Genomic DNA, 26,666 nt, shown 5'->3' on the forward strand with positions numbered 1-26,666 from the left:
GTTTTGTCAACATTTTGATCGGAACCATTGTATATGATCATAAGTAACCTTAAAACAGGGCTAAACATGCATCTTCTCTTTACTGCTCCTTTAACCACCTACAGTCGGTGTGATTTCTGTAATACTGGTTTACTGAAGGATTGAGCAGTTATTCCTACAAGAAAACCCTTTTGAATTTGAGTTTTACTAATTTGAAATGGTTCAAATTGTTAATAATCATGCGATTTTCCCCACAAACTGCCCCTCTCTTGCACTCACAGAGCCTGCTGTTATCAGGAACCTCTCTGTCTCTGACATCACAACTTCATCTGTGTCTCTGAGCTGGACTGAGCCAGATGGAAAAAGCTCCTTCTATAGAGTAGACTGGACTGATGGCAGTGAAACTAGGAATGAAACAACTAAACTAACAGTTTTCAACATCTCTGAGCTGACTGCTGGAGTGAACTACACATTCAGAGTTACTGCAGTGGCTGGAGATAACATAACTGAAGGAGAGAGTCTTTACAAATCCCTTTTTACAAGTAAGCCTGGGTTAGAACTTGTGATACCTTCTTTTGTAAGTCTTCATTCAGATTGAAGATTTTAGTGATTTCATTACTTCCAATAGATGTAAGCCTGCAAGAAAGAATTGGTGATAGCTGGAGTCAGGTGTTTTTAATTGCAACAATGCAAAATGTTGTTGACATAATAATTTGGTTTTCCTTCTAAAACTGCCTCTCTCTTGCATGCCCAGAGCCTATGACATCACAACATCAAGTACAGTATATATTAATAATCATGTGGTCTTCCCTCCAAACTGCCCCTCTCTTGCACTCACAGAGCCTGCTGTTATCAGGAACCTCTCTGTCTCTGACATCACAACTTCATCTGTGTCTCTGAGCTGGACTGAGCCAGATGGAAAAAGCTCCTTCTATAGAGTAGACTGGACTGATGGCAGTGAAACTAGGAATGAAACGACTAAACTAACAGTTTTCAACATCTCTGAGCTGACTGCTGGAGTGAACTACACATTCAGAGTTATTGCTGTAGCTGGAGATAACATAACTGAGGGAAAACACAACGAGACGTCAGTCTTTACAAGTGAGATGATGTTGACAAAGTTTAGGTTTTCAGTTTGAACACCTTTAGAACGTGTGCTGTATTTCATATTTCATTATTATTGAACCTTTTTAAGCGGTGCAGCTGCTTCTATATGTGACATGTGTGTCGGTCCCTGTGTGTGTCCGTATGTCTGTTCGTAGCATGAGATTTAGACCAGTCAGGAGTACCGTACTTAAAGGTGCTCTGTTCAATTTACTGCACCTTTTGTAAAAAAAAAATAATAATCCAATATATGCAATAAATAGGTCCAGGGGAGTCATAACTATCTGTACAGAAAATATAGACAACGGTGTAGTGCCTGTGGAGCACATGCATAATTTATTTTTATTATGAGCGAAGCCGGCCCGGCACTGAGCCCCACCCCCTGAACGACACCATATAACACCCACTTGTTTATATCTGATACGCTGCACCACTGCCCCATCTAGTGGCCGAAAAAAATGGAACTGAGCACCTTTAAGCAAATTAGGAGCAGCCTCTTTCTCCAACGACACATCCTATAGGCCCTTTTCACAGCAGCCATTTTGATTTGTCAAAGCAGGGTAAACACTAGTGTAATTAATCAGATGAATTATGGCCCTGTTCTATTAAGTGTGTCACAGCCATTCCATTGAACAAGCATGCACAATATCAGGGCCTTTCCCACCTAAATCCTACAATAAGTGTATCCGGGCCATACTTAATGTTATTAATTACACATGTGGCTACCATGCTTTGACATGTGCAAATGGCTGCTGTGAAAAAGGCGTATCTGTGTCAGGGGCTGTGATTAAGATAATTGCTCACAAACCTGCACAGACTACTTAACCACCTACAGTCGGTGTGATTTCTGTAATACTGGTTTACTGAATGATTGAGCAGTTATTCCTACAAGAAAACCCTTTTGAATTTGAGTTTTACTACTTTGAAATGGTTCAAATTGTTAATAATCATGCGATTTTCCCCACAAACTGCCCCTCTCTTGCACTCACAGAGCCTGCTGTTATCAGGAACCTGTCTGTCTCTGACATCACAACTTCATCTGTGTCTCTGAGCTGGACTGAGCCAGATGGAAAAAGCTCCTTCTATAGAGTAGACTGGACTGATGCAGTAACCAGTGGAAGTGAACTTACATTTGAGACATCATTTAACATCACTGAGCTGACTGCTGGAGTGAACTACACATTCAGTGTTACTGCAGTAGCTGGAGATAACATAACTGAAGGAGAGAGTCTTTACAAATCCCTTTTTACAAGTAAGCCTGGATTAGAACTTGTGGTACCTTATTTTATAAGTCTTTATTCAGATTGAAGTTTCATGTTATTTAATTCCTGCCAAAAGTTATAAGCTTGCGGGTAAAAGTCAGTGATAGCATGAGATAGGTACTTTGAATTGCACTAATGCCAAATATTTTTGGACAAAATTTGTTTTTGCCTCGAAAACTGCCCCTGTCCTGTACACAGAACCTCTGCCATCACAACATCAATTAATTATTAATAATTAAGTAATTATTATGAATTATGTATTAAGTTTTTATTAATTATTATGTGGTCTTCCCTCCAAACTGCCCCTCTCTTGCACTCACAGAGCCTGCTGTTATCAGGAACCTGTCTGTCTCTGACATCACAACTTCATCTGTGTCTCTGAGCTGGACTGAGCCAGATGGAAAAAGCTCCTTCTATAGAGTAGACTGGACTGATGGCAGTGAAACTAGGAATGAAACAACTAAACTAACAGTTTTCAACATATCTGAGCTGACTGCTGGAGTGAACTACACATTCAGAGTTACTGCAGTAGCTGGAGATAACATAACTGAAGGAGAGAGTCTTTACAAATCCCTTTTTACAAGTAAGCCTGGATTAGAACTTGTGGTACCTTATTTTTGTTCATTCAGGATGACGATTCTCGTTATTTCATTCCTTCCAATAAATGTAAGCCTACAGTAAATAATTGATGATACTGTAGCTGGAGTCAGGTGTTTTTATTTGCAACAATGTTAAATGTTTTTGGACATAATCATTTGGGTTTCCTTTTAAACTGTCCCTTTCCTGCATGTAGAGAGAGAGCCTCTGACATCACAACATCAATTATATTAATAATCTTGTGATCTTCCCCACAAACTGCCCCTCTCTTGCACTCACAGAGCCTGCTGTTATCAGGAACCTCTCTGTCTCTGACATCACAACTTCATCTGTGTCTCTGAGCTGGACTGAGCCAGATGGAAAAAGCTCCTTCTATAGAGTAGACTGGACTGATGCAGTAACCAGTGGAAGTCAACTTACATTTGAGACATCATTTAACATCACTGAGCTGACTGCTGGAGTGAACTACACATTCAGTGTTACTGCAGTGGCTGGAGATAACATAACTGAAGGAGAGAGTCTTTACAAATCCCTTTTTACAAGTAAGCCTGGGTTAGAACTTGTGGTACCTTATTTTATAAGTCTTTATTCAGATTGAAGTTTCATTTTATTTAATTCCTGCCAAAAGTTATAAGCTTGCGGGTAAAAGTCAGTGATAGCATGAGATAGGTACTTTGAATTGCACTAATGCCAAATATTTTTGGACATAATTTGTTTTTGCCTCGAAAACTGCCCCTGTCCTGCACACAGAACCTCTGCCATCACAACATCAATTAATTATTAATAATTAAGTAATTATTATGAATTATGTATTACGTTTTTATTAATTATTATGTGGTCTTCCCTCCAAACTGCCCCTCTCTTGCACTCACAGAGCCTGCTGTTATCAGGAACCTGTCTGTCTCTGACATCACAACTTCATCTGTGTCTCTGAGCTGGACTGAGCCAGATGGAAAAAGCTCCTTCTATAGAGTAGACTGGACTGATGGCAGTGAAACTAGGAATGAAACGACTAAACTAACAGTTTTCAACATGTCTGAGCTGACTGCTGGAGTGAACTACACATTCAGAGTTACTGCAGTAGCTGGAGATAACATAACTGAAGGAGAGAGTCTTTACAAATCCCTTTTTACAAGTAAGCCTGGGTTAGAACTTGTGGTACCTTATTTTTGTTCATTCAGGATGACGATTCTCGTTATTTCATTCCTTCCAATAAATGTAAGCCTACAGTAAAGAATTGATGATACTGTAGCTGGAGTCAGGTGTTTTTATTTGCAACAATGTTAAATGTTTTTGGACATAATCATTTGGGTTTCCTTTTAAACTGTCCCTTTCTTGCATGTAGAGAGAGAGCCTCTGACATCACAACATCAATTATATTAATAATCTTGTGATCTTCCCCACAAACTGCCCCTCTCTTGCACTCACAGAGCCTGCTGTTATCAGGAACCTCTCTGTCTCTGACATCACAACTTCATCTGTGTCTCTGAGCTGGACTGAGCCAGATGGAAAAAGCTCCTTCTATAGAGTAGACTGGACTGATGCAGTAACCAGTGGAAGTCAACTTACATTTGAGACATCATTTAACATCACTGAGCTGACTGCTGGAGTGAACTACACATTCAGTGTTACTGCAGTGGCTGGTGATAACATAACTGAAGGAGAGAGTCTTTACAAATCCCTTTTTACAAGTAAGCCTGGGTTAGAACTTGTGGTACCTTATTTTATAAGTCTTTATTCAGATTTAAGTTTCATGTTATTTAATTCCTGCCAAAAGTTGTAAGCTTGCGGGTAAAAGTCGGTGATCGCTTGAGATAGGTACTTTGAATTGCACCAATGACAAATATTTTTGGACATAATTTGTTTTTGCCTCTAAAACTGCCCCTGTCCTGCACACAGAACCTCTGCCATCACAACATCAATTACTTATTAATAATTAAGTAATTATTATGAATTATGTATTAAGTAATTATTAATTATTATGTGGTCTTCCCACCAAACTGCCCCTCTCTTGCACTCACAGAGCCTGCTGTTATCAGGAACCTGTCTGTCTCTGACATCACAACTTCATCTGTGTCTCTGAGCTGGACTGAGCCAGATGGAAAAAGCTCCTTCTATAGAGTAGACTGGACTGATGGCAGTGAAACTAGGAATGAAACAACTAAACTAACAGTTTTCAACATCTCTGAGCTGACTGCTGGAGTGAACTACACATTCAGAGTTACTGCAGTAGCTGGAGATAACATAACTGAGGGAAAACACAACGAGACGTCAGTCTTTACAAGTGAGATGATGTTGACAAGGTTTAGCTTTTCAGTTTGAACACATTTAGAATGTGTGCTGTATTTCATATTTCATTATTATTGAACCTTTTTAAGCGGTGCAGCTGCTTAAACATGTGTGTCGGTCCCTGTGTGTGTCCGTATGTCTGTTCGTAGCGTGAGATTTAGACCAGTCAGGAGTACCGTACTTAAAGGTGCTCAGTTCAATTTACTGCACCTTTTGTAAAAAAAATAAAATAATCCAATATATGCAATAAATATGTCCAGGGGAGTCATAACTATCTGTACAGAACATATAGCCAACGGTGTAGTTCCTGTGGAGCAAATGCAGAATGTATTTTTATTATGAGCGAAGCCGGCCCGGCACTGAGCCCCACCCCCTGAACGACACCATATAACACCCACTTGTTTATATCTGATACGCTGCACCACTGCCCCATCTAGTGGCCGAAAAAAATGGAACTGAGCACCTTTAAACAAATTAGGAGCAGCCTCTTTCTCCAACGACACATCCTATAGGCCCTTTTCACAGCAGCCATTTTGATATCTCAAAGCAGGGTAAACACTAATGTAATTAATCAGATGAATTATGGCCCTGTTCTATTAAGTGTGTCACAGCCATTCCATTGAACAAGCATGCACAATATCAGGGCCCTGGCCCACCTAAATCCTACAATAAGTGTATCCGGGCCATACTTAATGTTATTAATTACACATGTGGCTACCATGCTTTGACATGTGCAAATGGCTGCTGTGAAAAAGGCGTATCTGTGTCAGGGGCTGTGATTAAGATAATTGCTCACAAACCTGCACAGACTACTTAACCACCTACAGTCGGTGTGATTTCTGTAATACTGGTTTACTGAATGATTGAGCAGTTATTCCTACAAGAAAAACCCTTTTGAATTTGAGTTTTACTACTTTGAAATGGTTCAAATTGTTAATAATCATGCGATTTTCCCCACAAACTGCCCCTCTCTTGCACTCACAGAGCCTGCTGTTATCAGGAACCTCTCTGTCTCTGACATCACAACTTCATCTGTGTCTCTGAGCTGGACTGAGCCAGATGGAAAAAGCTCCTTCTATAGAGTAGACTGGACTGATGCAGTAACCAGTGGAAGTCAACTTACATTTGAGACATCATTTAACATCACTGAGCTGACTGCTGGAGTGAACTACACATTCAATGTTACTGCAGTGGCTGGAGAGAACATAACTGAAGGAGAGAGTCTTTACAAATCCCTTTTTACAAGTAAGCCTGGGTTAGAACTTGTGGTACCTTATTTTATAAGTCTTAATTCAGATTTAAGTTTCATGTTATTTAATTCCTGCCAAAAGTTGTAAGCCTGCGGGTAAGAGTCAGTGATAGCTTGAGATAGGTACTTTGAATTGCACTAATGCCAAATATATTTGGATATAATTTGTTTTTGCCTCTAAAACTGCCCCTGTCCTGTACACAGAACCCCTGCCATCACAACATCAATTAATTATTAACAATTAAGTAATTATTATGAATTTTGTATTAAGTCATTATTAATTATTATGTGGTCTTCCCTCCAAACTGCCCCTCTCTTGCACTCACAGAGCCTGCTGTTATCAGGAACCTGTCTGTCTCTGACATCACAACTTCATCTGTGTCTCTGAGCTGGACTGAGCCAGATGGAAAAAGCTCCTTCTATAGAGTAGACTGGACTGATGGCCGTGAAACTAGGAATGAAACGACTAAACTAACAGTTTTCAACATCTCTGAGCTGACTGCTGGAGTGAACTACACATTCAGAGTTACTGCTGTAGCTGGAGATAACATAACTGAAGGAAAACACAACGAGACGTCAGTCTTTACAAGTGAGATGATGTTGACAAGGTTTAGCTTTTCAGTTTGAACACATTTACAATGTGTGCTGTATTTCATATTTCATTATTATTGAACCTTTTTAAGCGGTGCAGCTGCTTAAACATGTGTGTCGGTCTCTGTGTGTGTCCGTATGTCTGTTCGTAGCGTGAGATTTAGACCAGTCAGGAGTACCGTACTTAAAGGTGCTCTGTTCAATTTACTGCACTTTTTGTAAAAAAAATAAAATAATCCAATATATGCAATAAATAGGTCCAGGGGAGTTATAACTATCTGTACAGAACATAAAGCCAACGGTGTCGTGCCTGTGGAGCAAATGCATAATTTATTTTTATTATGAGCGAAGCCGGCCCGGCACTGAGCCCCACCCCCTGGACGGCACCGTATGAGTGAAAACGCCCACTTGTTTATATCTGATACGCTGCACCACTGCCCCATCTAGTGGGCGAAAAAAATGGAACTGAGCACCTTTAAACAAATTAGGAGCAGCCTCTAATTGCTCTACCACCATTTAGGTGATACAATGGATGTGGATGGGCACCTTGAAAAATCATTAAAAAAACATGTTAAACTCTCAATTTCAAAGACAAGAAACTCACGAGGTGTTAGTTGGCGTTCTGACATATAATTCGCCATAAAGTAAGATTCTAGTTCATCTTGAAAGGCTTTTTAAAATATTAAGCATAGAACTATTTAGTCGCAGCACATACGTGTTTGAACTTCTGCAAACAGGTAGCCTAGCAACATAAACAATAACAATAGCTACCGTAAGTAGTTCCGCTTCCTGAATCCCTTCTGCGGATTAATCTACACATCTACAACGGTCGCTTCAATACAAGTCAATGGATTTCATAAAATGATCAATAAAACCTACAGGATTCATAATTTGCGTCGAATTTGATGTCAGAACACCAACGGACACCAATTACCCCCTCAGTGAGCTTCTTGTCTTTGAAATCGAGAGTTTAACATGTTTTTGAATGATTTTTCAAGGTGCCCACCCACATCCATTGTATGACCTAAACGGTGGTAGAGCAATTATCAGACTTTCTTAAAAGTGCTAGTTTTGTCAACATTTTGATCTGAACCATTGTATATGATCATAAGTAACCTTAAAACAGGGCTAAACATGCATCTTCCCTTTACTACTCCTTTAACCACCTACAGTCGGTGTGATTTCTGTAATACTGGTTTACTGAATGAACAAGAAAACCCATTTGAATTTAAGTTTTACTAATTTGAAATGGTTCAAATTGTTAATAATCATGCGATTTTTTGCACAAACTGCCCCTCTCTTGCACTCACAGAGCCTGCTGTTATCAGGAACCTCTCTGTCTCTGACATCACAACTTCATCTGTGTCTCTGAGCTGGACTGAGCCAGATGGAAAAAGCTCCTTCTATAGAGTAGACTGGACTGATGGCAGTGAAACTAGGAATGAAACAACTAAACTAACAGTTTTCAACATCTCTGAGCTGACTGCTGGAGTGAACTACACATTCAGTGTTACTGCAGTGGCTGGAGATAACATAACTGAAGGAGAGAGTCTTTACAAATCCCTTTTTACAAGTAAGCCTGGGTTAGAACTTGTGGTAACTTATTTTTGTTCATTCAGGATGACGATTCTCGTTATTTCATTCCTTCCAATAGATGTAAGCCTACAGTAAAGAATTGATGAATCTGTAGCTGGAGTCAGGTGTTTTTATTTGCAACAATGTTAAATGTTTTTGGACATAATAATTTGGGTTACCTTTTAAACTGTCCCTTTCTTGCATGTAGAGAGAGAGCCTCTGACATCACAACATCAATTATATTAATAATTTTGTGATCTTCCCTCCAAACTGCCCCTCTCTTGCACTCACAGAGCCTGCTGTTATCAGGAACCTCTCTGTCTCTGACATCACAACTTCATCTGTGTCTCTGAGCTGGACTGAGCCAGATGGAAAAAGCTCCTTCTATAGAGTAGACTGGACTGATGCAGTCACCAGTGGAAGTCAACTTACATTTGAGACATCATTTAACATCTCTGAGCTGACTGCTGGAGTGAACTACACATTCAGTGTTACTGCAGTGGCTGGAGATAACATAACTGAAGGAGAGAGTCTTTACAAATCCCTTTTTACAAGTAAGCCTGGGTTAGAACTTGTGATACCATTTTTTTTTCATTCAGACTGAAGAATCTCGTTATTTCATTCCTTCCAATAGATGCAAGCCTACAGGAAATAATTGATGATAGCTAGAGTCAGGTGTTTTTAATTGCAACAATGTAAAGTGTTTTTGGACACAATAATTTGGTTTTTCTTTTAAACTGCCCCTCTCTTGCACACACAGAGCGTTTGACATCACAACATCAAGTACAGTATATATTAATAATCATGTGGTCTTCCCTCCAAACTGCCCCTCTCTTGCACTCACAGAGCCTGCTGTTATCAGGAACCTCTCTGTCTCTGACATCACAACTTCATCTGTGTCTCTGAGCTGGACTGAGCCAGATGGAAAAAGCTCCTTCTATAGAGTAGACTGGACTGATGGCAGTGAAACTAGGAATGAAACAACTAAACTAACAGTTTTCAACATATCTGAGCTGACTGCTGGAGTGAACTACACATTCAGTGTTACTGCAGTGGCTGGAGATAACATAACTGAAGGAGAGAGTCTTTACAAATCCCTTTTTACAAGTAAGCCTGGGTTAGAACTTGTGATACCTTCTTTTATAAGTCTTTATTCAGATTGAAGTTTCATGTTATTTAATTCCTGCCAAAAGTTGTAAGCCTGCGGGTAAGAGTCGGTGATAGCATGAGATAGGTACTTTGAATTGCACTAATGCCAAATATTTTTGGACATTATTAGTTTTTGCCTCTAAAACTACCCCTGTCCTGCACGCAGAACCTCTGCCATCACAACATCAATTAATTATTAATAATTAAGTAATTATTATGAATTATGTATTAAGTAATTATTAATTATTATGTGGTCTTCCCTCCAAACTGCCCCTCTCTTGCACTCACAGAGCCTGCTGTTATCAGGAACCTGTCTGTCTCTGACATCACAACTTCATCTGTGTCTCTGAGCTGGACTGAGCCAGATGGAAAAAGCTCCTTCTATAGAGTAGACTGGACTGATGGCAGTGAAACTAGGAATGAAACAACTAAACTAACAGTTTTCAACATCTCTGAACTGACTGCTGGAGTGAACTACACATTCAGAGTTACTGCAGTGGCTGGAGATAACATAACTGAAGGAGAGAGTCTTTACAAATCCCTTTTTACAAGTAAGCCTGGGTTAGAACTTGTGGTACCTTATTTTATAAGTCTTTATTCAGATTGAAGTTTCATGTTATTTAATTCCTGCCAAAAGTTGTAAGCCTGCGGGTAAGAGTCAGTGATAGCTTGAGATAGGTACTTTGAATTGCACTAATGCCAAATATTTTTGGACATAATTAGTTTTTGCCTCTAAAACTACCCCTGTCCTGCACACAGAACCTCTGCCATCACAACATCAATTAATTATTAATAATTAAGTAATTATTATGAATTATGTATTAAGTAATTATTAATTATTATGTGGTCTTCCCTCCAAACTGCCCCTCTCTTGCACTCACAGAGCCTGCTGTTATCAGGAACCTGTCTGTCTCTGACATCTCAACTTCATCTGTGTCTCTGAGCTGGACTGAGCCAGATGGAAAAAGCTCCTTCTATAGAGTAGACTGGACTGATGCAGTAACCAGTGGAAGTCAACTTACATTTGAGACATCATTTAACATCACTGAGCTGACTGCTGGAGTGAACTACACATTCAGTGTTACTGCAGTGGCTGGAGATAACATAACTGAAGGAGAGAGTCTTTACAAATCCCTTTTTACAAGTAAGCCTGGGTTAGAACTTGTGATACCATTTTTTTTTTCATTCAGACTGAAGAATCTCGTTATTTCAAGCCTACAGGAAATAATTGATGATAGCTAGAATCAGGTGTTTTTAATTGCAACAATGTAAAGTGTTTTTGGACACAATAATTTGGTTTTCCTTTTAAACTGCCCCTCTCTTGCACACACAGAGCGTTTGACATCACAACATCAAGTACAGTATATATTAATAATCATGTGGTCTTCCCTCCAAATTTCCCCTCTCTTGCACTCACAGAGCCTGCTGTTATCAGGAACCTGTCTGTCTCTGACATCACAACTTCATCTGTGTCTCTGAGCTGGACTGAGCCAGATGGAAAAAGCTCCTTCTATAGAGTAGACTGGACTGATGGCAGTGAAACTAGGAATGAAACAACTAAACTAACAGTTTTCAACATCTCTGAGCTGACTGCTGGAGTGAACTACACATTCAGAGTTACTGCTGTAGCTGGAGATAACATAACTGAGGGAAAACACAACGAGACGTCAGTCTTTACAAGTGAGATGATGTTGACAAGGTTTAGCTTTTCAGTTAGAACACATTTAGAATGTATGCTGTATTTCATATTTCATTATTATTGAACCGTTTTAAGCAGTGCAGCTGCTTAAACATGTGTGTCGGTCTCTGTGTGTGTCCGTATGTCTGTTCGTAGCATGAGATTTAGACCAGTCAGGAGTACCGTACTTAAAGGTGCTCTGTTCAATTTACTATATTTTTGTAAAAAAAAAAAATAATCCAATATATGCAATAAATAGGTCCAGGGGAGTCATAACTATCTGTACAGAAAATATAGACAACGGTGTAGTTCCTGTGGAGCAAATGCAGAATGTCTTTTTATTATGAGCGAAGCCGGCCCGGCGCTGAGCCCCACCCCCTGAATGACACCATATAACACCCACTTGTTTATATCTGATACGCTGCACCACTGCCCCATCTAGTGGCCGAAAAAAATGGAACTGAGCACCTTTAAGCAAATTAGGAGCAGCCTCTTTCTCCAACGACACATCCTATAGGCCCTTTTCACAGCAGCCATTTTGATATCTCAAAGCAGGGTAAACACTAGTGTAATTAATCACATGAATTATGGCCCTGTTCTATTAAGTGTGTCACAGCCATTCCATTGAACAAGCATGCACAATATCAGGGCCCTGGCCCACCTAAATCCTACAATAAGTGTATCCGGGCCATACTTAATGTTATTAATTACACATGTGGCTACCATGCTTTGACATGTGCAAATGGCTGCTGTGAAAAAGGCGTATCTGTGTCAGGGGCTGTGATTTAGATAATTGCTCACAAACCTGCACAGACTACTTAACCACCTACAGTCGGTGTGATTTCTGTAATACTGCTTTACTGAATGATTGAGCAGTTATTCCTACAAGAAAACCCTTTTGAATTTGAGTTTTACTACTTTGAAATGGTTCAAATTGTTAATAATCATGCGATTTTCTCCACAAACTGCCCCTCTCTTGCACTCACAGAGCCTGCTGTTATCAGAAACCTGTCTGTCTCTGACATCACAACTTCATCTGTGTCTCTGAGCTGGACTGAGCCAGATGGAAAAAGCTCCTTCTATAGAGTAGACTGGACTGATGCAGTCACCAGTGGAAGTCAACTTACATTTGAGACATCATTTAACATCTCTGAGCTGACTGCTGGAGTGAACTACACATTCAGTGTTACTGCAGTGGCTGGAGATAACATAACTGAAGGAGAGAGTCTTTACAAATCCCTTTTTACAAGTAAGCCTGGGTTAGAACTTGTGGTACCTTATTTTATAAGTCTTTATTCAGATTTAAGTTTCATGTTATTTAATTCCTGCCAAAAGTTGTAAGCCTGCGGGTAAGAGTCAGTGATAGCTTGAGATAGGTACTTTGAATTGCACTAATGCCAAATATATTTGGACATAATTTGTTTTTCCCTCTAAAACTGCCCCTGTCCTGCACACAGAACCTCTGCCATCACAACATCAATAAATTATTAATAATTAAGTAATTATTATGAATTATGTATTAAGTAATTATTAATTATTATGTGGTCTTCCCTCCAAACTGCCCCTCTCTTGCACTCACAGAGCCTGCTGTTATCAGGAACCTCTCTGTCTCTGACATCACAACTTCATCTGTGTCTCTGAGCTGGACTGAGCCAGATGGAAAAAGCTCCTTCTATAGAGTAGACTGGACTGAAGGCCGTGAAACTAGGAATGAAACAACTAAACTAACAGTTTTCAACATCTCTGAGCTGACTGCTGGAGTGAACTACACATTCAGTGTTACTGCAGTGGCTGGAGATAACATAACTGAAGGAGAGAGTCTTTACAAATCCCTTTTTACAAGTAAGCCTGTGTTAGAACTTGTGATACCTTCTTTTGTAAGTCTTCATTCAGATTGAAGATTTTAGTGATTTCATTCCTTCCAATAGACGTAAGCCTGCAAGAAAGAATTAGTGATAGCTGGAGTAAGGTGTTTTTAATTGCAACAATGCAAAATGTTGTTGACATAATAATTTGGTTTTCCTTCTAAAACTGCCTCTCTCTTGCATGCCCAGAGCCTATGACATCACAACATCAAGTACAGTATATATTAATAATCATGTGGTCTTCCCTCCAAACTGCCCCTCTCTTGCACTCACAGAGCCTGCTGTTATCAGGAACCTGTCTGTCTCTGACATCACAACTTCATCTGTGTCTCTGAGCTGGACTGAGCCAGATGGAAAAAGCTCCTTCTATAGAGTAGACTGGACTGATGGCAGTGAAACTAGGAATGAAACAACTAAACTAACAGTTTTCAACATCTCTGAGCTGACTGCTGGAGTGAACTACACATTCAGTGTTACTGCAGTGGCTGGAGATAACATAACTGAAGGAGAGAGTCTTTACAAATCCCTTTTTACAAGTAAGCCTGGGTTAGAACTTGTGGTACCTTATTTTATAAGTCTTTATTCAGATTGAAGTTTCATGTTATTTAATTCCTGCCAAAAGTTGTAAGCCTGCGGGTAAAAGTCGGTGATAGCATGAGATAGGTACTTTGAATTGCACTAATGCCAAATATATTTGGACATAATTTGTTTTTGCCTCTAAAACTGCCCCTGTCCTGCACACAGAACCTCTGCCATCACAACATCAATTAATTATTAATAATTAAGTAATTATTATGAATGATGTATTAAGTAATTATTAATTATTATGTGGTCTTCCCTCCAAACTGCCCCTCTCTTGCACTCACAGAGCCTGCTGTTATCAGGAACCTCTCTGTCTCTGACATCACAACTTCATCTGTGTCTCTGAGCTGGACTGAGCCAGATGGAAAAAGCTCCTTCTATAGAGTAGACTGGACTGATGCAGTAACCAGTAGAAGTCAACTTACATTTGAGACATCATTTAACATCTCTGAGCTGACTGCTGGAGTGAACTACACATTCAGTGTTACTGCAGTGGCTGGAGATAACATAACTGAAGGAGAGAGTCTTTACAAATCCCTTTTTACAAGTAAGCCTGGGTTAGAACTTGTGATACCATTTTTTTTTTCATTCAGACTGAAGAATCTCGTTATTTCATTCCTTCCAATAGATGCAAGCCTACAGGAAATAATTGATGATAGCTAGAATCAGGTGTTTTTAATTGCAACAATGTAAAGTGTTTTTGGACACAATAATTTGGTTTTTCTTTTAAACTGCCCCTCTCTTGCACACACAGAGCCTATGACATCACAACATCAAGTACAGTATATATTAATAATCATGTGGTCTTCCCTCCAAACTGCCCCTCTCTTGCACTCACAGAGCCTGCTGTTATCAGGAACCTGTCTGTCTCTGACATCACAACTTCATCTGTGTCTCTGAGCTGGACTGAGCCAGATGGAAAAAGCTCCTTCTATAGAGTAAAGTGGACTGAAGGCAGTGAAACTAGGAATGAAACAACTAAACTAACAGTTTTCAACATCTCTGAGCTGACTGCTGGAGTGAACTACACATTCAGTGTTACTGCAGTGGCTGGAGATAACATAACTGAAGGAGAGAGTCTTTACAAATCTCTTTTTACACGTAAGTCTGTTTTAGAAGTTGTGGTACAACATTTTTTAAATATTTATTCAGAATGTAAATTCTTATTACATTTCTTTCCAATAGATATAAGCCTATAGGAAAGAATCGGTGATAGCTTGAGTTAGGTATTTTTAATTGAAACAATGCAAAATGTTGTTGACATAATAATTTGAGTTTCCTTCTAAAACTGCCCCTCTCTTGCACACACAAAGCCTATGACATCACAACATCAAGTATATATTAATAATCATGTGGTCTTCCCTCCAAACTGCCCCTCTCTTGCACTCACAGAGCCTGCTGTTATCAGGAACCTGTCTGTCTCTGACATCACAACTTCATCTGTGTCTCTGAGCTGGACTGAGCCAGATGGAAAAAGCTCCTTCTATAGAGTAGACTGGACTGATGCAGTAACCAGTGGAAGTCAACTTACATTTGAGACGTCATTTAACATCTCTGAGCTGACTGCTGGAGTGAACTACACATTCAGTGTTACTGCAGTGGCTGGAGATAACATAACTGAAGGAGAGAGTCTTTACAAATCCCTTTTTACAAGTAAGCATTTTTTGTTTTACTCACCTTGACTCCATAATTGATGTCTTTATTTCTCTGAGCCTTATGCAAGCAATGAATGGTAACCATTTTCCCTCCAAACTGCCCCTCTCTTGCACTCACAGAGCCTGCTGTTATCAGGAACCTCTCTGTCTCTGACATCACAACTTCATCTGTGTCTCTGAGCTGGACTGAGCCAGAAGGAAAAAGCTCCTTCTATAGAGTAGACTGGACTGATGGCGTTTCCAATGGAAGTCAACTTACATTTGAGACGTCATTTAACATTACTGAACTGACTGCTGGTGTGCAGTACAGCTTTACCATCACTGCAGTGGCTGCAGATAACACAACTGAAGGGGTTGGCTTCATTAAAAGCCAAGCCGCCAGTAAGTGTGTGCCTCTGTCAAGTTTACTTGTCATTCTCCACTGCCTCCAAACATCTTCCCCTCACACTTCATGCCCTCCCCTCTCCTGTTCTTCTCCGTCCTCCTGTCTGCTCTCTTTCTCCAACAGAACCTGGTGTTGTTGGGACGCCCCTCATAGATGTGAACACACACTCGCTGGGGCTGAGCTGGACCAGGCCGGCGGGGCAGACAGCAGGGTACAAGCTGGAGTGGCACAAGGGAGGGGCAGTGAGTTCCCTCTTCACTCCATCGACCTCTGCTGTCATACCTGGCCTAATCCCAGGAACTCTCTACACCCTCAAGGTCATCGCCATTGCCCAGGACAACATTACCAAGGGAGCCCCATACACCCGCAGCCTGTACACCAGTAAGGCTGGTTTATACACCACCGCCTCCCCAACCACCACACCTGACGAGTGCAAGTTGAGCATAGGCGATTAACCCCCCAAATGTCAATCATTCAACAATAATTTTTTTATACAGCTGTGGTTGGGGTATTTTGTCAAATGTGTGTGGTCATTTGTGCTGTATTAATAATGCAAGCAGTGAATAGTAACCCTTTTCCCTCCAAACTGCCCCTCTCTTGCATCCACAGAGCCTGAAGTTATCAGGAACCTCTCTGTCTCTGACATCACAACTTCATCTGTGTCTCTGAGCTGGACTGAGCCAGATGGAAAAAGCACCTTCTATAGAGTAGAGCACCAGAGGACAGATGGATTTATCAGGAATACAACAGATACAACCGACACATCCATAAACGTCACTGGGCTGACTCCTGGCTTCCAATACAACTTTACAGTGACTGCAGCGGTTGGCAATGGCAGTGGTCTCTGTGTGGGAGAAGGCACCAAAACAACCTCTTTTGTCAGTAAGTCCAAGTCTTCGTTCAGCTTTTTGCACCCACAGTTTTCCAAGGAGGTGACACCATTGACATACTGCATGAATTCAAATCCACTCAAAATTCAAGGAATCTCATAATTGTTACAGCAAAGAAATCCAGTAATTGTAATCTGTCCATTGTTTCTGGTCCTAACAGTTGACCAGAAACACAGTACATTCCTTAATGATGCTGACGCTGGTGACTGCGTCAGCGTCATGCCAGTGACGGCCATAACAAGCACCCTCTTAAGCATTATTGCTTTAGTTTGGTCTTCACTGTCACTGAACTGAACCCTTTGATTGTGCCATTGACAGAGCCTGAGAAACCCAAGGACATTGAGGTTGTGGCTCGAGGGACCAGTCACCTTAATGTGAGATGGACCCTTCCAACGGGGAGAGTTGACTTCTACAACGTGAGCTTATGTAATAAAGTGCTGAACTTTCAGTCTACCAAAATCATTGAGAACAGAGAGGCCAGTTTCGACCAGCTCCTGCCTGGTAGAGCGTATGTAGTCACTGTGCTTGCTGTGGCTGGAGACCTCAGCCACCTGTCTGACGAGACACAGGTAGCCACTGGTAAGTTATCACAGCCAGGGGTCTGTACACCCCGTAGTAATCTTTGAAGTTTCTTTGTTTTATTGTGTGTGTGTGTGTGTGTGTTTGTGTACTGTAGGTGTACTGTATGTGCATGCTTCCGTGTGTCCGTGTGTTTGTGCTTTTAACAGGTATTATGTGTGGGTGTGTATTTCCATGTGTGTGTGTCCATCTGTGACCCTTGTTCCTCTCCCTTCATAACAGTTCCCAATCCTCCGGGAGACATCTTTGTCCCTCATAAGACCAACACGTCTCTGACTGTGGAGTGGGCCACCCCTACTGCTATGGAGACAGCCCCAAACATCAACTATACTATCACCTACAATTCCACAGGGAGTGGAGCACAGAAAAAGTCCTCCTCAAAAAATGAGATTGTTCTCTCCAACCTTGCTTCTGGAACACTCTACACTATCACCGTGGAAACAGTGGGACCCCAGGATCTACGAAGCATGTTTGTCCAGACATCCTCTTACACCTGTGAGTATAGAACATGAGTCATGTTGAGTTGTATGAGTGATGAAATAGTTATCTTCAAACACTGTATGAGTGCCATTGTAACTGTCCAAAGACAGCCACACAATGCCCAGTCAGTATATCTTGTCATCAGAGTGACAATTAATTCTAATCAATGTTAATTCTAAAGATTACTCATTTTTTACGGTATTTTCAAGGAATGTGGATCTCTGATCATGACTTGCTCATGGAGATTGCAAACTGAGAAGATTTCAGTTCTTTACGCATTGTCTTGTCATGTTGTCATGTCATGTTGAATTATGTATACAGATCATCCGGGGTTAAAATTAACTCAATAGTCAGTTGCTGGTAAAAAAGAAAAATCTGTCTGGCAGGTACATTTTTTCATTCATCAGCCAGTTGGCTTGAAAGCCAAAAAGTGAGTTTTGGACCCTGCTAGTACTGTACAGTTAATATTACAACTGTACTATTTATGCACACTGCTATAATATTGATTGAGAATCACATATGAGACCTAGATGGCATGCTAAATAGTACTAGCAAATTCCAATAGTAAAAAGCAATGTTTTATTTTTGGCTGGTAAAAAAAATGTCTAGGTAGGTTGTTTTAACCCCTGCAGATCACCTTTGTGACCTTTCACATATGAGACCTTTGTGTCGCTGAAACCTCATGTCTTGTTGCCTCTGTCTCTGACAGTACCCAACCCAGTGTTGGACCTCAGAGCCAGCCCTGTGTCCACCTCCTCAGTGATGCTGGAGTGGGCTGAACCTCTGGGTGTCCAGGCCTACTACACCTACAGAGTCCAAACCACTGACATCAATGAGACGACCTTCAATAACAGCATTGTGATCCATAACCTACAGCCAGGGACCGGCTACCACTTCAATGTCTCCACGGTAGCACAAAGAAGTGAAGCAACAGCAGAACAAGCTTTCAGCTACACAAGTAAGTAGCTATTCCCAATCATCTACCATTAGACCAAGATGGCATCCTTGCACTTTGAACTTCCAAGTCTCAGACAGAGTTAGGTCATTATAAAAGTGCATAGTTCCAAACCACCTCTGCTACACCCACTCAACTATAGTGCATATCCATCTGCTCTGTCTCGCCTGCAGAGCCAAAGAAGGTGACTAACCTCACGGCTGAGGCATTGAACACCACCACCATCGAGGTGACCTGGTTGAAACAGGGTGACCACAAACCAACGTACTCTTACCGGTTGATCGTCTACAATGCCAGTTCTGTGGTCCGCAACGTATCGACCATGGTGGAGACCTACACCTTCACCGGTCTCATCCCTGGGAACATGTACACCTTCTATGTGTTCACGGTCGTGAAGGGGGTAGAGTCTGACCAAGAAAGCGTATCCAGCCACACAAGTAAGGTTCCTCTCTCACCTGTTCCTTTTCACAGTCTTTGTTATTACTGAGTACTGGACACTCAGTAAAAAAAAATTGCTTTCACCAAGTGACATCCATGTTTTCTCTCCATCCCCAATTCAGAAGCTGAGATGCCGACAAACATAGTTGCTGTAGGAACAACGACCGACCTTGCAGTGACCTGGTCAGCGGCGGAGGGGAAAGTGGACCTCTACACGGTGCAGCTGCTCAGAGGCGTTGTGCAGGAAAAAAACGCCAGCGTCCTTGCTGGTCAGCCCTTGGCAACCCTGTTCCAGAACCTGAAACCAGGGCAGCTGTATGGTGTGAAAGTTATCGCTCACAGCGGGCCGCGCACGGCAGAGTCAGTGGAAGTTCAAAACGCAACCTGTAAGTCGGTCACCGCGGTTCAGGCACCACCGTAGAGTACTTATCACTCAACACTTTAAATGGCGCATCTGTGCTGTTTGCTTGTAGCAAAAAACAGTATACAGACTGAATTCAATTCAGTGAATCCTTCATCTCAGCTTGTTGCTGTGCACGATTTGAGCGTCCTCGTTGAACGAGTTGTTTATCTCATAGTTCCCAACCCTCCTGGGCCCATCGTGATCGAAAGCCAGACCACCGGATCCATCCACGTCAGCTGGCCCCGGCCGGACCATATGCAGTTGGATCAGTACAACTTCTCTGTGCAGCTGAACTCTGGCCAACCGAACCAGACTGCCAACAACCAGGCCCTGCTACAGAACCTCCGCTCGGGAACACTCTACACCATCGCCGTGACAACGGTGGGCGTGCTTGGCTACAAGAGTACAGTAGTGATGACGGCAAACTACACCAGTAAGTGTCTGTCGAACATGGACACACGCACACACGTAAGGTACACACCTGCCAGTACACACACATACTGCATGTACGTACTGTACAGCCACGAATATGAGCACACACACACACACACGCACGCACATACACACATAGTGTATTAACCCACAGAGTACACCTCTCTCTACAGATACCACTGCCACAGTTGAGTGTGACTATACTGCCCGTCATCTCTGCTGTCCATCCCTCCAGGGCCGTACTCTGTGAGCATGCTGACCGAGAATGGAATCACCCCCAGCCAAGTGACCCTGGAGTGGGGTCAGCGGGACAGCAAGGGGGACTACTCCTACCAGGTGGAGGTCACCTACCCCAATGGCTCCCTCTTCTCCTCTGTCACCGTCAACATCAACACAACAGCCATCTCTGGACTACAGTCCGGGACAAACTACACCTTCACTGTCACCACGACAACGACGGATGGCACCACGGCAACTCCTGTGACAGTGTCTTACTTCACACGTACGTATTCATGAGGTGTTACGTGTTTCCATTTAATGTCCTGTCCTCCATTTAAACTAAAAGCATATACAGTACCAATTCGAACCGAACCACTATATAGTACAAAGCCATCGGGGATCAAAACCGATTCCTGGTGCAGTTTTGCATGCAGCTCCATGTGTGAATCTGAAGGATTATCTTGATCTTCTCTATTTCTAGGACCGGATTCCATCGTGATCTTGTTGACTAGGGCAGTGAACACAACCGCTGTGCAGTTGAACTGGACCAGACCGCTCCAGTACCAGAGTGGTTATACCTACCGTATTCTGACCACAGCGTGTGTGTCCAGCCCCGTTAACCACACAGTGAGAGTCGAAGAGGCCACCATCCCAGGACTCACACCCGGAACCAACTGCACGTTCAGTGTTTCCGTTAGGGCAGAGGACGGCATAGAGGGAGACACCATTAGCGCCTCCCAGTACACAAGTGAGATCTCACCTGTAATACTTTTTGAGGTAGTGCCTCTCTTTCTATATCCCTTGTTCTACATTTGAAAGATATGAATTAACCTGAGACTCTCTCTCTCTCTCTCTCTCTCTCTCCACCACCTATCCCTCAACGTTCTCTCTCTCTCATTCTCCCTTCCCATCTCTCCCTCCCCCCTTCTCTCCCTCCTGTCCTCACTCTCTCCTGTCTCCCAGAACCGGAGGCCGTCCAGGCCAGCATTTCTAACAATGGTACCAACAGCTCGGTGCTGGTGTTCTGGACCCCTCCGTTGGGGAATGTGGAGCAGTATGTGGTCTCCCTGCTCAGCACCCACCAGGTCTTCCCCCCAACGAGCCTCAACTCCTCCGTGACGTCCCTCAAGCTCAGCGGCCTATCAGCAGCCAGAGAATACGGCGCCTCGGTGTTAAGCGTCAGCGGCCCCTTCAGCGCGCGGTCGGGGCTCGTTACCACGGCAACCTGTGAGTATGACGGAGGGCCTGGAATGGCAGAGCCTTGACACCCATGCGTACTGTATATACATTCATGTATTACTGTACAGCAATTTAGAAAGCTATTATCTGCATGCACAGTTTGTGACTACAGTGACCGATAAGAGTCATCCTCAAAGTGCCCGGGTATTCATAAAGCATGTTAAAGCTGTTTCTTGAACTTGGTAAAGAGTCTATGTGACATTGGATCAGTCATATCTAACATCTGTTATTGGAATGTCCCTCTCAGACCCAAACCCACCAGGGCCCATAGAGGTGTTGGAGAAGACTACCCGCTCCCTCTCTGTGAAGTGGGCAGAAGCCCCTCTGATGGCCAACAGTTCCATCACTTACATTGTGAACTACACAGGAACGCTTCCTTTAGAGGAAAACAACCTCCAAACAACCAGGCTCAACGCCACCATACGTGACCTGTCCTCAGGAACTCCATACAACATCTCTGTGGCAACAATGGGGCCGTCCGGTTTCAAGAGTGAGGCGGTCTGGAGGAATTGGATCACAACAAGTAGGTAGCCGCAGCACGACACATATAGTAGCACGCTCACACACACAAACACACACTGCAAACTCCCGAGTCGGGATAACCAATGTCAATGTCCAGGCAGTGAACATTTAAGCGCATTCAACAAAACAGGTTCAAAAAGGCAAACTGGAAAGTTCATCCGTTGTGGGGTGGGACTTCCAAGGGCCTCAGGCTCACTCTACTCACAGGGGCTCTGCTCTGGCTCCTACGGGGAAATAAACGTTAAGCACGACACAAAAAATGAGAATGTCAGGCAGCCAAGCAGACGGTCCGCTACTCACTGAGTCCAAAGACTACTGTGGCCGGCGCCCTTGTGACAGCCTCCCGCCGACCTCCCAGGGAGAATGTCACAACACACACACACACACACACACACACACACACACACACACACACACACACACACACACACCCAAGCACACACCTCCAATTATTATGCCTGCTACTTTACCAACATTGACCATGTCTTTATTTCTAATCGACCAGGGCCAGAGAGTATCCATGGGCTGATTGCTGACACTGCAGAGGAAAGCATCATGCTGACCTGGAAGACGCCTGAGGCTAAACTAAACTACAGGGTGACCTGGACCAACTCCACTGGCTTTTCCCAGAATGAAACAGTGAGGTATGAAATGCTATGGATCTCCAGTCTGGTTCCTGGTAGCCCCTACAGCATCACCGTTACCACGGAGACAGATGATGGAACAGAGGGAGCCCCAGTGGCTGACCACCACTGCACAAGTAAGCTCATAGTGACCACCACTGCACAAGTAAGCTCATAGTGACCACCACTGCACAAGTAGAAATATATGTATAAATGAGTGTCTGGTGCCCTTGACAAGTTCACTCTGTCTCTCCCACTGCCTGGCAGCTGATCTGCCATGTATCTTTACGGGTCTTTGGATCACTTGGCTGCAATAAACGGAATCTCTTTCTTTACAGTACAGCTTTTTAATTAAATCAACCAGAGGTATTCCACAATGTGCTCTATTATCATCATTAAGCTGGCTTGAGCCCCCCTCCATAACCGCCCCCGCTACCACCCCCCCACCCCCCACCCCCCACTTCCCCCCACCCCGACTCTGACCCGTCTCTGTTTGAACGTTGCTGTGCTGCAGATGCAAGCCCCGTGTCCGACCTGCGGTGCGAATCTCCTAACAATCCTGAGGCCAAACTCGACCTAATCTGGGGCCCACCTAGGGGGGGATACAACAACTTCACGATCAACGCAACTCCGTTGCACCCCCTGCCTGGCACTACGGGCAAGAGTGACACAACTACAGTCCCCTGTTACCGAGACTGCCATCACACCGTCATCGGACTGAGGCACAGTACCGATTATAAAGTGGGGGTGCGGACTGAGAGCTGTGGCAAGCCCAGCACGGTCCAGGACTGCACCGTCAAGACCGGCATCACAAGTACGAACTCTCTGCTCACAGATATCAGATGTGGATTAGAACAGACGGCCTACATACTGTAATGCTCCAATGCTATCTTATTTTCCAACCTTGGCTATCTATGACTGCTTGTTTCCTCTGTGCTTTCTCAAAGATCCACCTATCCCAAAGGACTATGTGCTTCTGGTGATGGTGCATCAGAGGGAATACAACAAGTTCTCAATTATGATCAACGCCAGCCTCCTGGACAGCAACAACGGACCAGTCACCCACTTTGGTGTGCTGGTGACCTCTGATCGCGAGGTCGATCTCAGCAGTAACCTCAAACAGTACCTGGTGAACACCCACAAAGATTGGCAAACAGGCTCAGCAGCATACCTGGCAACGCTGAAAGAGAATGACCCCGACAGCCGAAGAGAAGGGAACCACCTGTATGTGGACATAGGGGACGGAGAGTCCTTTAAAGGCTATACCAACGGGGATCTGAAGCCCAAGGGGAAGTACAGGTAGGGCCAGACCATTATTTTGAAGAAGGGGGAACTAAGAGGTGTCTGGCCCAATGGAAGAGACTGTTTTAATTGTATATTTTTATTGTTACAGGTATGCAATTGTGATATTCACTCTGATGGAGATCCAATCAAGCAACGGGCTTCTGAATGTGGACACGTCCCTCTTCACAGCAACCGGCCTCTACGCACCTGTAGTCCTGCCAGCGAAGCCCGGAGGTAACACTGACTTCCCATTAACACTGTCTATCAGCCAACTGTTTATGATGTAATGAATAATGTGTCTGTTGTTATTCTTTTCAAGACCTCATTGGTATCCCTGTTGGGACAGCGCTCGGAATTTTCATCCCCCTCTTCATCATTACCATCGGTTTCATCATCTATTGGAGGAGGTATGGCCTCATCATCATCATCATCAATATCATCATCATCATAATCATGAATCACAGGTTTGTTTTTCTCTTGGTCATGTTAGTTTGACTCCTTTAATGTCCATTCTCTTTGCAGAATGAAGAAGAAGGATGAAACAGATATCCAGATGCCCTCCATAAGGTGAGTCTGATCTTTCCCCTATCTTGAAAAACGGATCTTAAACTTGAACAACTGTGGACTGGCTTTGATTGATTGATTGATTGATTGATTTGTTGATTGGTTGGTTGATTGATTGGTTGATTGATTGATTGATCCAAACTCAAACAGCTGATCACATTTAAAATCAGTTTTCCTGATTTTTTCTCTGTGTCTTCTAGGGCTAAAGTGTAAGTATGGATTCATATGTATGAATTCATATTCATATCCATCACCCAGTCTCTGTGTCCACTGTATGATGGGTTGGGTAGGTCTGTATATAGAAAGAGACACTCCAGATTGAGAGTATCCTGTACAATAGTATTGCTGTTTTACTAGTATAATATGGATATCATAACCATAGATGAGATATTCTTTGTGTCTCTGTGAGCAGAAATGTGCCTGTGAGGGTGGAGGACTATGAGGCCTACTACAAGAAGCAGAAAGCTGACTCCAACTGTGGCTTTGCTGCAGAGTTTGAGGTAACAGACCTCTGCCCAAAGCTTAGTCTGTAAAAACAATGTCAATGTCTATTTTTTTTTAAATATTTTTTTTAAACACATTGTAAATGTTGGTGTGTGTGTGTGTGTGTAGGACTTGAAACCTGTTGGCACCGCCCAGGCTAAGAACAGTGCTGAGGCCCAAGACAATAAGACTAAGAATCGCTACGCCAATGTGTTGCCCTGTGAGTCAGCTTTGACCCCCAACTCGATGACAACCACCCCTGCACTCCTGCCCCTTCTAATCATACTGTTCCTACCATGGCTTCTCATATCTAATCCTCCATCCTCACTGTTCCAAAGAAGGACTCTACACTACAGTACTGTATGACATAATCTATTGTAATCTAATCTACGGTATGTACAGGTAAAACAGGATCAATTGCAATACAATAGATACCGTAGAATACAATCCACAGTCTGTTAACATCTCTTTAGTAATTTTCGTACCTCAGGGACATAGGATCACAGATAATGTGTATAATCCCTTAGATCCTGATCACTCTATATAGTAAATGACCTCTTGATGAAAGCCTCTACAGGAAACAGTAGGCTCTCTCTCTCTCTCTCTCTCTCTCTCTCTCTCTCTCTCTCTCTCTCTGCCATTTTCATTTGGTCCTCATTCATTCCCCCTCTTTTTGTAGATGATTCCTCTAGAGTGAAACTCTCCATCCACGGAAATCCGTTTGATGACTACATCAATGCTAACTACATCCCGGTGCGTACTGACTCATCATCAACGCTCTAGGCTTCATCGCTTCAGCTTGGCTTCTGTCCAGACTCTGACCTTCCAGGATCAACGTGCTTTTGAACAGAACCAGGGAGTTAGCTGGTTAACTCTGCTGTGAACAGAACCAGGGAGTTAGCTGGTTAACTCTGCTGTGAACAGAACCAGGGAGTTAGCTGGTTAACTCTGCTGTGGGGGGGAAACTGGGGCGCCGCCGGTGGAGTGGATGTTTATATTCTGTTTCTGTTGCCAGGGCTACAACTCCAGGAAGGAGTTTATTGCAGCCCAGGGTCCTTTGCCCGTCACGGTGAACGAGTTCTGGAGGATGATCTGGGAGAAGAATGTCCAGACCTTGGTTATGCTGACCCGCTGCAACGAACAGGGACGAGTGAGTATGCACACACACACACACACACACACACACATGGGCACAAACACACACACATATACACTCACCTGAACATTACACTAGCACTCACAAATAGAGACACACACAAACTGCTTGTCTCATACTTGTTTTTCTCTCTCAGGTCAAATGTGAGGAATACTGGCCTTCTGAGAGCAAGCACTTTGGGAATATCACCGTGACAACGACCTCTGAAATACCCCTTGAAGACTGGACCATCAGGGACTTTGATATCAAAAATGTGAGTTGAACTGATAGTTTGCGATGGCGGTTGAATGGCAAACATGGGACATGTTATAACATCTACTGTAGTTACAGTATATGTGGCAAAAACTATCCTTGCATTCTATCAAATTAGGATCAGGACATAATACGACCAATAAAGCTAACCAACTGACAACGTTGTAGTCTTTGTTTAGCATCAAAC

The 26,666-nt window shown here is 42.9% G+C and overlaps 1 protein-coding gene across 1 annotated transcript in view; it reads left to right on the forward strand.

Annotated features, from left to right (window-relative positions):
* Nucleotides 1-777: 777 nt before the first annotated feature.
* The window catches only part of LOC311320907 (receptor-type tyrosine-protein phosphatase eta-like), a gene marked incomplete at its 5' end in the record, with an annotated part of 28,220 nt that continues 2,331 nt past the window's right edge, over nucleotides 778-26,666 (forward strand). The window contains 30 exons of the mRNA XM_084452774.1: nucleotides 778-782; nucleotides 881-1,080; nucleotides 2,818-2,928; nucleotides 6,884-7,069; nucleotides 8,384-8,578; nucleotides 15,696-15,956; nucleotides 16,084-16,341; nucleotides 16,570-16,842; nucleotides 17,169-17,429; nucleotides 17,652-17,924; nucleotides 18,619-18,867; nucleotides 19,038-19,301; nucleotides 19,425-19,688; nucleotides 19,881-20,138; nucleotides 20,373-20,639; nucleotides 20,838-21,104; nucleotides 21,320-21,583; nucleotides 21,843-22,118; nucleotides 22,623-22,877; nucleotides 23,255-23,554; nucleotides 23,688-24,039; nucleotides 24,134-24,258; nucleotides 24,344-24,431; nucleotides 24,547-24,591; nucleotides 24,789-24,797; nucleotides 24,986-25,088; nucleotides 25,201-25,291; nucleotides 25,751-25,824; nucleotides 26,087-26,221; nucleotides 26,364-26,480. Coding sequence (XP_084308900.1) covers nucleotides 778-782; nucleotides 881-1,080; nucleotides 2,818-2,928; nucleotides 6,884-7,069; nucleotides 8,384-8,578; nucleotides 15,696-15,956; nucleotides 16,084-16,341; nucleotides 16,570-16,842; nucleotides 17,169-17,429; nucleotides 17,652-17,924; nucleotides 18,619-18,867; nucleotides 19,038-19,301; nucleotides 19,425-19,688; nucleotides 19,881-20,138; nucleotides 20,373-20,639; nucleotides 20,838-21,104; nucleotides 21,320-21,583; nucleotides 21,843-22,118; nucleotides 22,623-22,877; nucleotides 23,255-23,554; nucleotides 23,688-24,039; nucleotides 24,134-24,258; nucleotides 24,344-24,431; nucleotides 24,547-24,591; nucleotides 24,789-24,797; nucleotides 24,986-25,088; nucleotides 25,201-25,291; nucleotides 25,751-25,824; nucleotides 26,087-26,221; nucleotides 26,364-26,480 — 5,826 coding nt within the window. The remainder of the gene's footprint in view (nucleotides 783-880; nucleotides 1,081-2,817; nucleotides 2,929-6,883; nucleotides 7,070-8,383; nucleotides 8,579-15,695; nucleotides 15,957-16,083; nucleotides 16,342-16,569; nucleotides 16,843-17,168; nucleotides 17,430-17,651; nucleotides 17,925-18,618; nucleotides 18,868-19,037; nucleotides 19,302-19,424; nucleotides 19,689-19,880; nucleotides 20,139-20,372; nucleotides 20,640-20,837; nucleotides 21,105-21,319; nucleotides 21,584-21,842; nucleotides 22,119-22,622; nucleotides 22,878-23,254; nucleotides 23,555-23,687; nucleotides 24,040-24,133; nucleotides 24,259-24,343; nucleotides 24,432-24,546; nucleotides 24,592-24,788; nucleotides 24,798-24,985; nucleotides 25,089-25,200; nucleotides 25,292-25,750; nucleotides 25,825-26,086; nucleotides 26,222-26,363; nucleotides 26,481-26,666) is intronic.

This window comes from Borostomias antarcticus (assembly GCF_949987555.1).
Source record: "Borostomias antarcticus genome assembly, chromosome: 18".
Lineage (NCBI taxonomy): Eukaryota > Metazoa > Chordata > Actinopteri > Stomiiformes > Stomiidae > Borostomias > Borostomias antarcticus.